The sequence below is a fragment of the Macrotis lagotis genome, chromosome 2, assembly GCF_037893015.1.
Source record: "Macrotis lagotis isolate mMagLag1 chromosome 2, bilby.v1.9.chrom.fasta, whole genome shotgun sequence".
NCBI classification, from domain to species: Eukaryota; Metazoa; Chordata; class Mammalia; order Peramelemorphia; family Peramelidae; genus Macrotis; species Macrotis lagotis.
The window spans coordinates 245,966,712-245,981,181 of NC_133659.1; the positions used below are offsets into that span (position 1 = coordinate 245,966,712).

The following is a 14,470-nucleotide window of genomic DNA, read 5'->3' on the forward strand; positions in this document are numbered from 1 at the left end:
TGTCAGGAAAGCACTGAAACACCCTTCAGAATCATCCACTTTCAGCAAATCGAAACAAGTTTCCTTGGCCTTCCCTTTTCTTAAATAAACGAAATTTCAAACTAAATATAAAGCATTTCAGAGGCCACAATTATTTTAGACACTGGATTCCTTAGTATGACTTTATAAAGAATTTTCCAGAAAGGCCAACTTTGGGCTGGCAGGAGTCGGGGATGGTGGTGTATCCAGAAGTAGCTGAAAAGATCTCAGGTTAGTTGCATTCGTAAGGGTGTTTATATATAATTTTCGAGGTATATTTATTTGACTTTTCAATTCTTTCGTTCAGACTCGCCTCAGAAAAATTTTAAGGACGAAACTGTAAATGGAAAAACTTGAAAATTATATATAGACCCTGTGTTAGTTATCACAGGTTGGTTTGTAAAGTGTTGTTTGGAAAAGGAATTCTATTAGTGAAAACTGACAGAACTCAGAAACAATACGTTTTGCGGCTTGAACCTAAAAAAAAAAGATAGAAACTGTCCTTGGAGTCCAGGTGCTGAAAGTTGCTTTCCCGGAACTAAAACAATAACTACATGTGTGCACTTCATGCACAGAATGTGAATGCTCAAGAATGAGAGAAAGAAACTACATTTATAACCAGTAGGAGCAAGTGGGAGTGTGTAGGGACTCATTTTTTCCAATCAAATTGTCCAGAATTCAAGGCTGCGTAAGGTTGAATAACAAACCAATTTATTCGAGGCGCGGGACTTTTGAATGTTACTCTACCTCAGCGGTTCTCATAACTTTTTGGCCCTTTTACTACTTTAGACATTGCAGACCTCAAGCAAATTTTATTTAAAAAGTTTCCTTCCCATCTACTGACATGGCCATAGAAAACGAAAACGTGACAAACAGGACAGTGCGGAGTTGACCTCAGGGATGCCCTTGAGTCAGCCCTCGGGAGACTCCCAGGGGTCTGCAGACCACGCTTTGAGAACCGATTTAAGCCAATCAGCACTAATCTATTTCAGTAACTAAGACTTGTCATTTAAACAAACAACTTTTTTTTTTTTGAAGTTTTATTGAGTTCCTGTTTATAGGGAGGCTGCATCAGCTGAAGGTTGGGATCAGCCTGGCAAGTCTCCCCGGGCTTTACAATTGGTCCGGCACCATGGCGCCGCAGGATATCCGGTACAACTAAATAATAAGAAACAGCAAGAGCTGTTCCATTAAGACCATGCAAGTATTAGAATTGATCAGGAATAGGAACAAAGATGAGGAGGTACTGAAGATATCGTTTCCCCCACTTTCTCTACAGGTAAAATGCCAAGGCCGATTTCATAAGCCAACCCTCCTTTCCCTTCCCCCTCCCCAAACCATTGTGCAAAACGCTTAATTAAGGTTGCAGGGCCCCGAAACATACGTATTGAGCTCTTTTCACTGAGGTCTATGGGTGGCTCTGAAAAGAGCCTTTGAGGTGTTGGAAGTTCCCGCGGAGACCTACTTCTTTTTTGGCGCCGCCTTCTTGGGCTTGGCTGTTTTGGGTTTGGTCACCTTTGCCTTCGCTGCCTTGGGCTTCACGGCTTTAGCCTTCGCAGGGCTTTTCGCCGCCTTCTTGGGTTTAGCAGCTTTAGCTTTCTTCGGGCTCTTGGCTGTCTTTTTGGCCCCCGCCGCTGCCGTTGGTTTCTTAGCTTTCTTGGGGGTCTTCTTTAAGGTCTTCTTCGTGGCCGCCCCCGTGGTCTTTTTGGCTTTCTTAGCAGCCCCTGCTGACTTCTTCGCCTTGCCGGAGGCCGATTTCTTAGCCTTGCCTTTGCCTTCCCCCGCAGGAGTCTTCTTGTTGAGCTTGAAGGAGCCCGAAGCGCCGGTCCCCTTGGTCTGCACTAGGGTGCCTTTGTTCACCAGGCTTTTGAGCCCCAGCTTGATGCGGCTGTTGTTCTTCTCCACATCGTAGCCGGCGGCCGCCAGCGCCTTCTTGAGGGCAGCCAGGGACACGCCACTGCGCTCATTGGAGGCGGCCACGGCCTTGGTGATCAGCTCAGACACCGGGGGCCCAGATGCCTTTCGCCGCGCTCCTGCAGAACCCGTCGGCTTCTTAGCCTTCTTCTTCACAGGTGTCTTCTCTGCTGGAGCTGGAGTAGCCGGAGCGGCAGGAGCAGTCTCAGACATAGTAGCAAACCTAGATAATTACAGTAAAAAATGCTGTAGAACCCACAGTGTCAATATAGCAGTGCTAGCAGGGCCGGGGGTATATATAGAGAGGAGCTGCTTTGTGATTGGTGCGCTGCCCAGCTCGCCTCCCTGGCAGGGACAGTGTCTCAGCTCTGAAGAGGAGTTGTGTTTGTTACACTTCAAAAAAGGGGAAAATTATAAAAATTCCCTGTATGGAATCACGCGGTTTCAATCGGAAAATAAGTGGAGACGTCTCAGGCTTCAGGTCCCTCTTCTTTTTTCTCTGTAGTCTCAAATATTACACCAGCAGCCTTTCCAAACACACGTAACTCTGAGCAAAATTCAGGTGAAATCGAGTCAACTTCTTGTTTTTTCTCTAAAATACAAATTCGTCCCTTTACTCCTGAAAGTTCTTTCTCCCTGGGATTGTTCATCATATACTTGGCTTCTCATTTGCACAAAAAACAAGTTATTTTTATCATCATTTACACAAAAATTCCGTTTCTCCGCGGGGGAAGTAACACAGGCTCTCCCACGATTTCTGTAAATGGAATAGTGGGAATTGGCGACTGGGGCAACGATTTGATTCTGTAGTCATTACACGAAGTTATTTTGGGATATAAGGAGAAAATCACAATTTAGGGGGAAGGGGTCTAGTGGGACATGGGGATCCGGGTGTAAAATTTGGTTCAGGAAGTTAAATACTTTAGCAAAATCTTTGGTTTCTTGGATGGGGGCGGGGCTGCTACTTCTTTAGAGTAAAGAGAGCAAACATTATTTTCTGGTCCAGAATTTCCTTTCACCAATTCCCGGGGTAGAAGATTCTGCCTTTCTTTATTAGGAGAAAGCTAAGACAAAAGTAGATTTTTGTGTTTTTTTTTGTTTTTTTCTTTTTCATGGGTATCAGAAGGTGATAAATTCCTGGGAACACTTTGACCTCTACAGTAGACTGAATTTACAAAGATATTACTAAGCTATTAAAATGTTCCTTGGTTTTGGGGAAAAGGAGAATATATGGGTAGAGAGAGGTAGAAGCTAAAATACTAATGAAAGTGAATTATGTATTGTTTTTGATGGTAAGAACATCCTGATTTACCTTTATTCTCTCATATTTATTGTTTATAAATATTGGAAGACTGGAAAACATGATACTATATGATATTAAACTATGATTTTTATGGACACAAATACTGTAAATGATTGATGACTAGAAATGAAAAATACAAATCACTAATTATAAATTTTAAAGTAAATTCAATTATGGAAATATGAAATCATCTCCTATTTGTCATAGAGTTGCTTCTTATTGTTTCTAAGACCTTATTACCTTTATTATCACTAAAACTCCTTTGGCATAAATACTTCACAACCTCACTCCAACCTACTTTTCCTTCCTTATTAAGTAGTACTCTTTTTTTGTGAACTATACACTCCAACAAAACTACTCCTTTGTAGGTTCCTCCTAACAAAACATTTATCTCTATTTTTTTTTTATGTCTGGAAAGTATTCCTCTCTTCTGAGGATTTTTAACATTCTTCAAAACATAATTAAAATATTGCCACTTATATGAAGTCTAGGAGGGTTCTGAGACCCAGTCTTCTGATATTAACTTCCTCCAACTTACCTTACCTTTATTTTGTATATATTTGTATGCAATTTCCAGTAAGAGGATGTAAACTCAGAAGTACCAGCTCTTGGATTTTTCTCTTTGTATCCACACTACCTAGCACAGTGACTATTACATACTATTACACATTACATTAGGCACTTAATGAATAGTTATTGATGGGCTAATTGGATCTTGATATTTTTTTCAAACAAAACAGTTTGCCAATTCAACAAACATCTTTTGTTGGAAAAATTTTGCAATGTGGTGAGAATATATGAATAATTCTTTCACATATTTTGAAAGGACTGCTGCCTGAAATTACACAGAACTCACTCCATATATATATGTATTTTTCAAAATAATTAAAATTATTCAATTTCAATTCAAGATAAATAATTCATGTTAAACAGCCAGGAAAATACTATGAATGTCAAGTCCCTGGAGCTCTTTCCCTAGAACTGTATATATGTGTGTATGTGCAAATATAAAACCTATATATATATATATACAAACATAATATAACACCTGGCTTTTAAGATGATTGATAAATGTCCTCTTTTGAGGGGAATATCACTCTATGAACAACTTCATTGACGTGAAACTACACGAATCCTGATTGGGGAATATAAGTTTCGATTCATTAATTTAATAATGGTATAAGTATTTTTTAGATATAGATTACAACCTCTATGTACTTTGTGTGTTTTTTTATTTTTGCAAAGCAATGGGGTTAAGTGACATACCCAAGGTCACACAGCTGAACAGATATGAACTCAAGTCGTCCTAACTCCAGGGCCAGTGCTCTATTCACTGGGCCACCTAGTTGCCCCCTATGTCTTTTTTCAAATGTAATTCCATCCTGCTTTTCCTCTTGTTCAATTCTGGGACCAGTTCCCCATTTGTCATTAGTATTTAAACAAAATATATGCATGAATAGACCAGTCTTGTGATTCCTTTTAACTATATAACGAGGCCAGACTAGTCTAGGCTAGACTTTCTTTAACCACTTGGTTTTTTTCTCCTTGTGGATAATTAGTCAAAACACCCTTGAAATGATTATAAAGGCATTGCATTGTTCTAGACTTGATACAGTTTGTACATTGTCTTCTAAAAACATAAGTATCAAAGGGAATTCACTATCTAGAAAGAATATACCATCTATTTATTCTCTTAACTGGGCATTCTTCATCATTTGAGTAAAAAACCTTTGATAAGCTCCATATGTATGTCAATGGTATCACCATTCTTACAGTGATCCAGATTTTCTACCTCAAAATTATCTTCAATTTATCAATTTTCCACACTCCCATATATTTACTTAATATTTTTCCAAGTCTTATATATATTATCTCTGTAATATTTTTTTCATGTTTTTTCTTCTCTCTATACATATAACCACCATCTGAGTTCATATCCTTATTATCTGTTGCCTCCTAATTGTTCACCTTCCCTCTAGATTCTCCCCACTCAGACTTCATGTAGCTGGCAAAGTGATACACCTAATTCATAAATTTGATTATAACATTTCCCTACTCAAAAAGTTCCAGTGACTCCCTGTTACCTCTAGGACATAACACAAATTTCCTTGTTTGCCAAAGTACACCACAATTCAACTCCAGGTTTATTACACATCACCTGTATTTTAAGCCTTCTTTCAATTTTTCATTCAATACCCCATCCCCATGTCTTTGTCTAGCCTTACCCTCCCTCTGGCTCCAATGTCCATCCTTTTTACCTCTGCCTCTTCCAGTCTTTAATTTCTTTCAAAGTTCAGCTCAGTGCTATGTCTTCAGGGGGCCTTTCTAAAACCTCTTCCTTCCCCTTTGCTCAAATTACTTTTGTATTTGTTTCTATGTGCTAGTAAGATCATAAGTTTAGAGTTGAAGAGAATAGTATCCAGTCAAACTCAGCCATTTTATAGCTGAGGAAACTAAAACACAGGGGTATTAAAGTGACTTGTCCAGGTTCACCAAACTAGTGAAATGCCTAGGATTAAATTCAAATTCACATCTTCCTAACTCAGAATCTAGTTCCCTTTCCACTCATACTGCCTCCCCCAGAGGGGAGAAATGGTGTCATTCTATATTTATGTCCCTAGAGTTCAGCCCAGTGCCTGGTCCCTAGCAGAATTGTTACTTGCTTTACTTGTCTCCATGATTTTTACCTTTTTTAATATTAATAACCAAAGGATCTTGGAGCAACATTATCTTTAAACAGATCTTTATCTTTTTTTAATAGCAACATTTATTTAACAACACTATTCTTTTGGTGATGACATGTATAGATGTTTTTTGGAATATCACTCTCTGGAGATTTAAATTTTTGCATTATTCAAAGGGAAAAGGAAAAGTACAGAGTAAATATAAGATACTATGAAGAAAAGGTGGCACAAATGGAATCCCCAAAAGTGACAGAACAGATCATATAGCATCAAAAGATAAGCAATGGACAGCAGTCTTCGTGGTTCACCAGTTATTATACACTGTCAAGAGATATAATGAAAGGTTCAAGTAGGTGGGGCAGACTCTATGAAGGAAATTTACAGGAGGATATGGATAAGTGTTGAACAGGATGAGAAGGCAAAATGATTGAATTCTTAGCCACTAGTGTTAAGTACTCACATAAACTAGATCACAGATCTAACAAAGTAGAGATGTGATAATTAGAGATTATATAATGGATAATGCTGGTGGGCAAAAGTGTCTTACAAATACAAGATTTTACTTTGTTCTGTTTCTAAATTCCATAGAACTAACTTCATGTGTTTTTAAAAAATAAAATAGCCTTGTTTTTACTAATTCCTATAAGGTAACCATGAAAAGTTTCAAAATATAGCCTGCTATGATATAATCTTTTTCTTAAATTGTACTCTAATGACCTCAAGGGAGGATTTTTGTTTTTAAATAAACCTTATGTTGGTTAATAATAGTCATAATTGTAGGGGACTTTACTACAGAATTTCCGCCAAAGTTTTCCTTCCCCCCTAAATTGAAGGCTTTTACCAATGCAATGGGCAGCTAGGAGGCAAAGTGGATAAAGTGTCAAGGCCTAGCATCAGGAAGATTCATCTTCATGAATTCATATGTGGCCTTAGACATTACTAGTTGTGTGATCCTGGGCAAGTCACTTAACTCTGCTTTGTTTTCCACATTTGTAAAATAAATCAGAGAAATAAATGGCAAACATGGGGTGATAAAGAATCAAATTCAATGGAAAAATGACTGAATAACAAGAAATTAATGGAATTTATATTATCCTTGAGCAGGAAGTATAATTTCAGGTGACATTTGTTTATCTTGCTTTGCAACTCCTGAGGAACATAGTCCAAAAGACTACCATAAAGACAATTGTACCTTATATACCTATATCTGTATTCCTGTGTGTACCACACTGTTTATGATGGAGACAGAAAAATTACATGGTAAATACCACAATATCCTTCAAATCTACACCATTGTATACACACTGATCCTTTGTTATTTCAATGCGAAAGAATTCATAAACCATTAGATTCTAAAAAGTACTAGAAAACATGGTTTAGGTTTCAGAAACCAAAGAGATCAAATGGGAGAATCTATGGTGTGAAAAGTTGCATATAGTCAGATTTTTTTGATGCATTGATGTGGTTTGCTGATTTTTTTCCTCTTTTTTTCCTCCTTTGTTATATTCTTTAATATGAGGTGACTTATGTGATGTAAAAACAAAATGTTTTTAAAAATTCTTTAAAATACAGAAGAGATTTGAAATTCAGAAGAGGACAATGTTTGAACTGCCATGATAAAATGTGTTTTGAAAAAAGCTCTATATAACAGATTTATGGTTTCACGTGACATTTGCTCTGAATATGTGAAAATTTTCTTGTTTATAGATGACTTTCTAATTCATGATAAAAAAATTTAAATGTTGACTATGATGGAAAATTACCACATTTAACCTTACCACATTTAATAACAAAAATAGTAGAGGTGAAAGTGGGAGTCTATAGAAGGTCAGGTATGAGAGTCACCTTAGCCAAAATTATCACAAAAGCACTTACTGATAAAATTGGAATGATGAGAAATTGACACAAAGTGGAAGAAATCTGGTGGTACTTGATATGTACTTATTACTACTTATGACAGTAGAAATAGTAACATTCTAATATCTCAGTACCTGATATGTTATATGAAGAAGCAGAAATGGAATTTAAGAAAATAAATACTAGAAGAATAGCTGCATTTGAGGTGATAATTTAGAAAACAATGAGCTCAATTTTTAAGATACCTGGAAGAAGGGGAAGATACTGAATAACTGGGGGAAAAACCAAAGGTGTTATTATTACCACCATGGATGGTAATTTCTTATTTCTAAGAGAATGGTCTCTCATGCATCTAGAGTATACTCAATGAAAATATGAGAATGGAACAGGCAATCCTGCACAAACATTTTTCTCCATCAGGATACATCTCTGCTTCCATACAACCAACTCAGATTCATAGTGTACAAGATCCCATTTTTATTGATGGTTGATTGCAAAGGATTTCACTCAGTAAAGCAGATTTGCTGTTGTTCAGTCCTGTCTCATTCTTCATGATTCCATTTGGGCGTTCCTTGGCAAAAATAATGGAGTTGTTTGCCAATTCCTTCTTCAGCTCATTTTACAGATGAGGTCACAGACAAACAGGGTTAAGCAACTTAACCCAGGGCTACAGTTAGTAAATGTCTGAGGCTGGATTTGAATAGTTCTGATTCCAGACTTGGTGCTGTATTCTACTATACCACAGAGCTACCAAGCAGAGCAAAATGCGATCTCAAAGGCATTACTCTGGCAAAGTGTCACTCGTTTTTATGTTAACATCACAAAATTTCTAGATGGATGAAAATCATTGTATAAGGATTATTTATAGATGCTTGTGTAAAAGGGTAATCAGGAATAAATCAGGACAGATTAACAAAGATAAAGGATGAGGCCAGAGTTTCAAAATTTATCTTCTTGAATGATTCTCAAAGAGCTTACATTTTCATAATCCAAGTATTGTAGATCTGAGCTGCAGATAGAAATATGTCATCCTGATAAAATAAAATCTCATCTGGTGGCAGGATTCAATTGCTAAGTAAGTTGGCACCTATCTAGGAAACATAGTCCAGCTCTCAAAGAGTAGATTCTTCCTTTAAGTTCATTCAGTTATTTACTGCTTATGCTCCTGTCAAACGGGTTAAAATTAGTCATGAAATGTGTCCTACAAAAATCCAAATGGAAGAATATCCTATAGAAAATAAAATCGTTTAGATGGTTCCATTGGTGAACAATGATGTGCTGACTACATCAAGGCCTAGAAATTCCAGTGGACCTCCTCAGGGAAATAAATAATCGCTCAAAAGTGAATATCCAAACACTCATTGAGTTTTTTAAAAGTTATTTTACTAGACAATGAAATGAACCTAGAATTGGAGAAGAAGAAAGGGATGGGGGAAGATATCATATATGCATAACTGTGATTATGTGTTACTATTCTGCTTCCTGAATCAAAAGTCTATCTTTTTTCCCAACCAATATACTCCCTGTGCTATATAGTTGTGAATTATAGAATACAGCAGTTATTGAAAGTTCAAGATTATCAGTGACTCACAATGCAATGGAGAGGAGTATATAGGACATAAATGGTCTGCACTATATTTGCAGTGATGTGTTGGACATGAATGTGGAGTATAATCATAAGAATTACATAAACTATCATCAAAGACATGTCTGGTAAAAAGGAATGAAAATAAGAAGAAATGAAAGATGGCTTGTTAGACTGTAGCAGCAGTACCCACGTATCTAGAGAAAAACTTCTAGCATACTGCACAAAGCTTCTGTGATAATAAGAAAAATACAGGTTGTAAAGGTCTATTAGAAACATCACAATGATGAAATGATATCCAATAAAGTATACATTTCCAATTTAGGCAGTTGTATGTATCTGAATACAATTTATTATTGTTATTTTTTGACAATAAAGGAAAATATTTAAATTCAAGAAAAAATAATGAAACTCAAAAACAAAAAGGTTTAAGTAGGAATATCTATTTTTGGTTGATCAATTAGCACATATTTAGATGTCCTAAAATGATTATAAGAGAATATTTATTTATATAAAACAAGAAAATTCACTAGCCAAAGAAGAAGCTCACTGGACATCACAAAATCATCCACTGGAATAATTTTTTATGCAAATACTAATAGATTATCATAAGAATTTTAGATTGCTATTTTTAATTGTTTCAACTAAAGGGATTAAAACAACATAGCCACATGCTATCAAGACTTTAGCTTGAGTATGATAATAATGTTGATGATGATAAGCATTTATATAGTATTTTAAAGTTTGTAAAGTACTTATACACATTATCTTATCTTATTCTCATGACAACACTAGGAGGTAGGTGCTCTTATTAAGCCATTTTATTGATGAGGAAGGTGCTCTTATTAACCCATTTTATTGATGAGGAAACTTAAGCAGCCAGAGGTTTAGTTCAGGCCATATAGCCAATAAGTTTCTAAAGTTGATTTGACATTGCTTTATATTGGTTTAGTAACATCCAGAAACTAAACCATCAATGGATTCTTCTAATTTTGAAGTGTGTTCCTATTCAAAAAATTGGGAACAATTGATTCTGTCAATATACCATGTCTGGATTTAAGAGTCCTCTCAATATCTTGGCATTCTAATAGTTTTGGGTCAAAATGTTCCATTTTCTATCAGAGAGAGAAACAAAATGACCTATATTAGTTCTTCTTGCATTTTATGAGAACATCTTTTACTATAGTTATCTATATATATATGCTAATATCCTAAAAGATTTCTTGAAAGATAAATTAATTAACTTTGTACAGTTCTGTGAATTTCAAATAAAAGCATAATATATAGAAATAAATTTACTGGAGGTTGTTTGCTATTGTCATGAAAGATGTCTAGCCTATGGTCTAAATGGAAGAGCAATTTCCCTGTAGATGGTAAAGATCTAGATGTTTGTGTTTGTAGATTGACATAGTACTGATTGCATTTAATTATACAATATCAAATAGCTTCCATAATGAGGAAATTCTATTGAACAATTAGAATAGGAAAAACCAAGTGGATGAACAATGTCTCTTGTTTATAATTAGAATTGAAAGTTTCAACAGAAAAATGTTTTGGGCAAAAACCACAAATAGGCAATGAATTTGATGCAGAATTGAACTGGACAAAGAACACAGAACAAATTGAATTTGGGGATTTTCAGGTATCTGTTCCCTGAGGTCCCCAAACTTCTTTAGATGATGCTTATAAGACTACCAATCACAATGTAGCTAATTTATTGAGTCAAAACTGTATTTGATACAAAGATCAATAAAGAAACATGATGGGTATACTAAATAGGCTAAACATATTACCAATGATTCTTTAAATGAAATAATTGTAATAGAAATATCTGGATGATATATACTAAGAAGGTATTTGAACCTTACACTTAGCCAGAAGGAGAATTGGTTAACATGAATAAGTTACACTGATTTTAAATTTTAATGTCTATTTGAATCAGCTTCCTTTACTCTGACTTCCTGACAATACACTTTCTTACCCTTTTATTGGAGAGAACTTCATCTCATATTTTACTGAAAAAAAAAAGGAAGTCTTTTGCTGAGATCTTTTTCTAATTATGTGCAAAGATAGTGTTCAACATTTACCTTTAAAAAAATTTTTTTTTTTAGGTTTTTGTAAGGTGATGGGGTTAAGTGGCTTGCCCAAGGCCACACAGCTAGGTAATAAGTGTCTGAGGTTTAATCTGAACTCAGGTACTCCTGACTCCAGGGCTGGTGCTCTATCCATTACGTCACCTAGCTGGCCCCAACATTTATCTTCTTAAATTTTTAAAAAAAATTTATTTATTTAAGGCAACAGGGCTAAGTTACTTAGCCAAGGTTGCACAGCTAGGCAATTATTAAATGTCTGAGGTAGAATTTGAACTCAGATTCTCCTGACTCCATGTACTACACCACCCAGCTATCCCTAATATTCATCTTTTTGTAAGTTTTTGACTTCCATATTTTTTTACCTGCTCCCCATCACAGTGAATCAAATAATGTTTCTTAATCCTTATTTTGATTGACTCTCTTATTTCAAACTGAATGTCCTATAGGGATTTCAAATTCAACATGCCCCAAATGGAATTTTTTATTCATTCCTCTCATGCCCATCTAACTTTTTCATAAACCCCTTATTTCTGAACAGGGCACCATCAATCTTCTAGCTACCCAGGATAGAAATATAAGAATCAATTTTAAAATTTTATTCTCCCTTACACATATTATTTGCCATTTCCTGAAGATATTACTTCCATATTTTTTCTCTTTTTAGTCACATGACTACTAGGCTAGCACAGGTTCTCATTACCTTTTGCAGGTGTTATTGCAACATTCTACTAGTTGTCTTTCCAGTCTCCCCCATTCCAGTTGATCTTCAAAGCTGCACAAGCATTACTACCAAAGCATAGGTCTATATCACTCACTGAACTACCTCTATTGTTTCCTTCCATTGGATCTCTGGAACTGGAATTTTTGTTTTTTTGGCAAGGCAATAGGGTTGTGACTTGCCCAAGGTCACACAGCTAAGTAAGAATTAAGTGTCTGAGGACTTATTTGAACTCAGTCCTCCACTGGGCTTCTGGACAGGAAAACCAGTTAAACTTAATATCTGTATGATCTTAGACAAGTCATCGAACCTTTAATTCAATTGTCTCTTCTATAAAATGGGAATAATAATAAGGGCTACCCTGAAGGGTGGATGTCAGGATCAAATGAAATAATTTTTTAAAGGCATTTAACACAGTGCTTGACACAAGGTCCCTGTTCTAGAAATGCTTGTTCCCCCTTTTTTTCTAATTTATGCATTTAAAAATATTTTGATAAAAGGTTCATGATTTTTAGGAGAGTGCCAAAAGGATGTGACATTGTTCAACCAAATGGGTCTTGCTTTTCAAGTGTGAGAATCTGTGCTTAAGACAAGCATCTTAGCACAATTCTGTGAATTCCCCTAAGTTAGTTCTCCAGTCTGATTTTTGTGTATAATTAAAAATGTACATGTTGTCTCAACAGAATGTAAGCTCCTTTATTACAGGGATATTTAGGTTTTGCTTTTGTGTTTCCAGAGCCTCCCACAGTGCTGGTTATACAGTACCCACTTAAATATTTGATTGTTTTGATCAGAGTGGGAAATAGTATATTTCAGCTAAATTGTACAAGTTTATTTTTTACATGTTTTTAAGAGAATTTGGCAAACATTATTAAATACTATGAGCAGAACAGCATAGTTGGAGGTACACAAAAATTTCATATGTAATTTACATAAAAAATATGATTCCTGCCTGAAATGACTTTGCAACCTAGTATACCTCCTAACCGTTCTGTCATAGCTCCCTTCCTTGCAGCAAAGAACACGAGTAAAACCAAATCATAATGCAACCACTTCTTACAGCACAGAACTGAGAAAGTTTATGCATTGTTCTTGATATGAATATTTTAAATTATGGTTTTTTGTTTTGTTCTTAATCACATTCGACTTAGCTTGGAAAACCTGAAAAAACAAGATATTTTCGATTTAATGCAAGTAGTCTAATAAATATTCAGCATTTCTCTGAGTTAAGCAAAAATGAGGATTGGAATGTTGTACCAATCAACAGCTTCTTTTGGCAAAAAGCAGTCGGAAAGGGAGAAATACGAAATATGGTGCTCAAATTCTATTGGTCACGTTTTCCTATACTTCGTCTAAGGGGACTAATACTAGGTAGCAAAGGGCGGAGACTTCGGCAGTTTTTCCCTCCCTCCTGCTCCACTTCCCCCCACCCCCGGCCATCCCTTTCAGTTTTCAAATAGGTCCGCATAGGATAATATAAAGCTCTCTTGCCGGATTGAGAGCTCATTTCTCGAGCTTTGCTTTATTGCTCTTTTGCCATGTCTGGGCGCGGTAAAGGAGGCAAAGGTTTGGGCAAGGGTGGTGCCAAGAGGCACAGGAAGGTGCTGCGGGATAACATCCAGGGCATCACCAAGCCCGCCATCCGCCGTCTGGCCCGCCGCGGCGGCGTGAAGCGTATCTCGGGGCTCATCTACGAAGAGACCCGCGGAGTGCTCAAGGTCTTCTTGGAGAACGTGATCCGCGACGCCGTCACCTACACCGAGCACGCCAAGAGGAAGACGGTCACGGCCATGGACGTGGTGTACGCGCTCAAACGCCAGGGCCGCACGCTCTACGGCTTCGGTGGTTGAGTGGGCGGCTGGCCGTTGAAACACTCCCCTTCCCTGTTCCCCCACCCCTTCCCTGCCCCAGATCTTTTCCTAAGGCTCTTTTAAGGGCCACCACTTTTTCTTATAAAGAGCTGTTTTACTAAGTTTCCAAGATTTTCAGTTTTCTCGAAAGACTTACAAGTTGGGAAGTCTAGTAAATGTAGCTTAACCTTCGGTGAGTAATCTCGGGTCAAAAAGTACAAAAGGGGGCGGTTAGGTGGCACAGTGGAGAGAGCACCGGCCTTGGGACCGGCCTTAGACACTTAACTGTTGCATAGGGCAAGCCACTTAGCTCATTACCTTGAAAAAAAAAACAAACTAGTTACTTTGGGGTGGAAGTCCGTTGATTCCTAAAGAGCATTGGGATGGAGAGTGGTACATGAGGAAATTTTAAATTTTTGGCAAGGAGTTGTTCTACTGAAGTAGAATG

The 14,470-nt window shown here is 36.8% G+C and overlaps 2 protein-coding genes across 2 annotated transcripts; one reads left to right on the top strand and one right to left on the bottom strand.

Annotated features, from left to right (window-relative positions):
• Nucleotides 1–1,059: 1,059 nt before the first annotated feature.
• On the bottom strand, nucleotides 1,060–2,213 carry LOC141514649 (histone H1.3-like). Its single transcript, XM_074225627.1, has one exon. The coding sequence runs from the start codon at nucleotides 2,143–2,145 to the stop codon at nucleotides 1,480–1,482; it is 666 nt and encodes a 221-aa protein (XP_074081728.1). The 5' UTR covers nucleotides 2,146–2,213; the 3' UTR covers nucleotides 1,060–1,479.
• Nucleotides 2,214–13,666: 11,453 nt separating this feature from the next.
• On the top strand, nucleotides 13,667–14,116 carry LOC141514651 (histone H4). The gene has a single exon (XM_074225629.1). It carries the CDS (start codon nucleotides 13,711–13,713, stop codon nucleotides 14,020–14,022), a length of 312 nt encoding a protein of 103 aa, XP_074081730.1. The 5' UTR covers nucleotides 13,667–13,710; the 3' UTR covers nucleotides 14,023–14,116.
• Nucleotides 14,117–14,470: the final 354 nt, after the last annotated feature.

Excerpts from the sequence above, each read along its gene's own strand:
- LOC141514649 (XM_074225627.1), bottom strand. The coding sequence starts at position 2,145 with ATGTCTGAGACTGCTCCTGCCGCTCCGGCTACTCCAGCTCCAGCAGAG.
- LOC141514651 (XM_074225629.1), top strand. The coding sequence starts at position 13,711 with ATGTCTGGGCGCGGTAAAGGAGGCAAAGGTTTGGGCAAGGGTGGTGCC.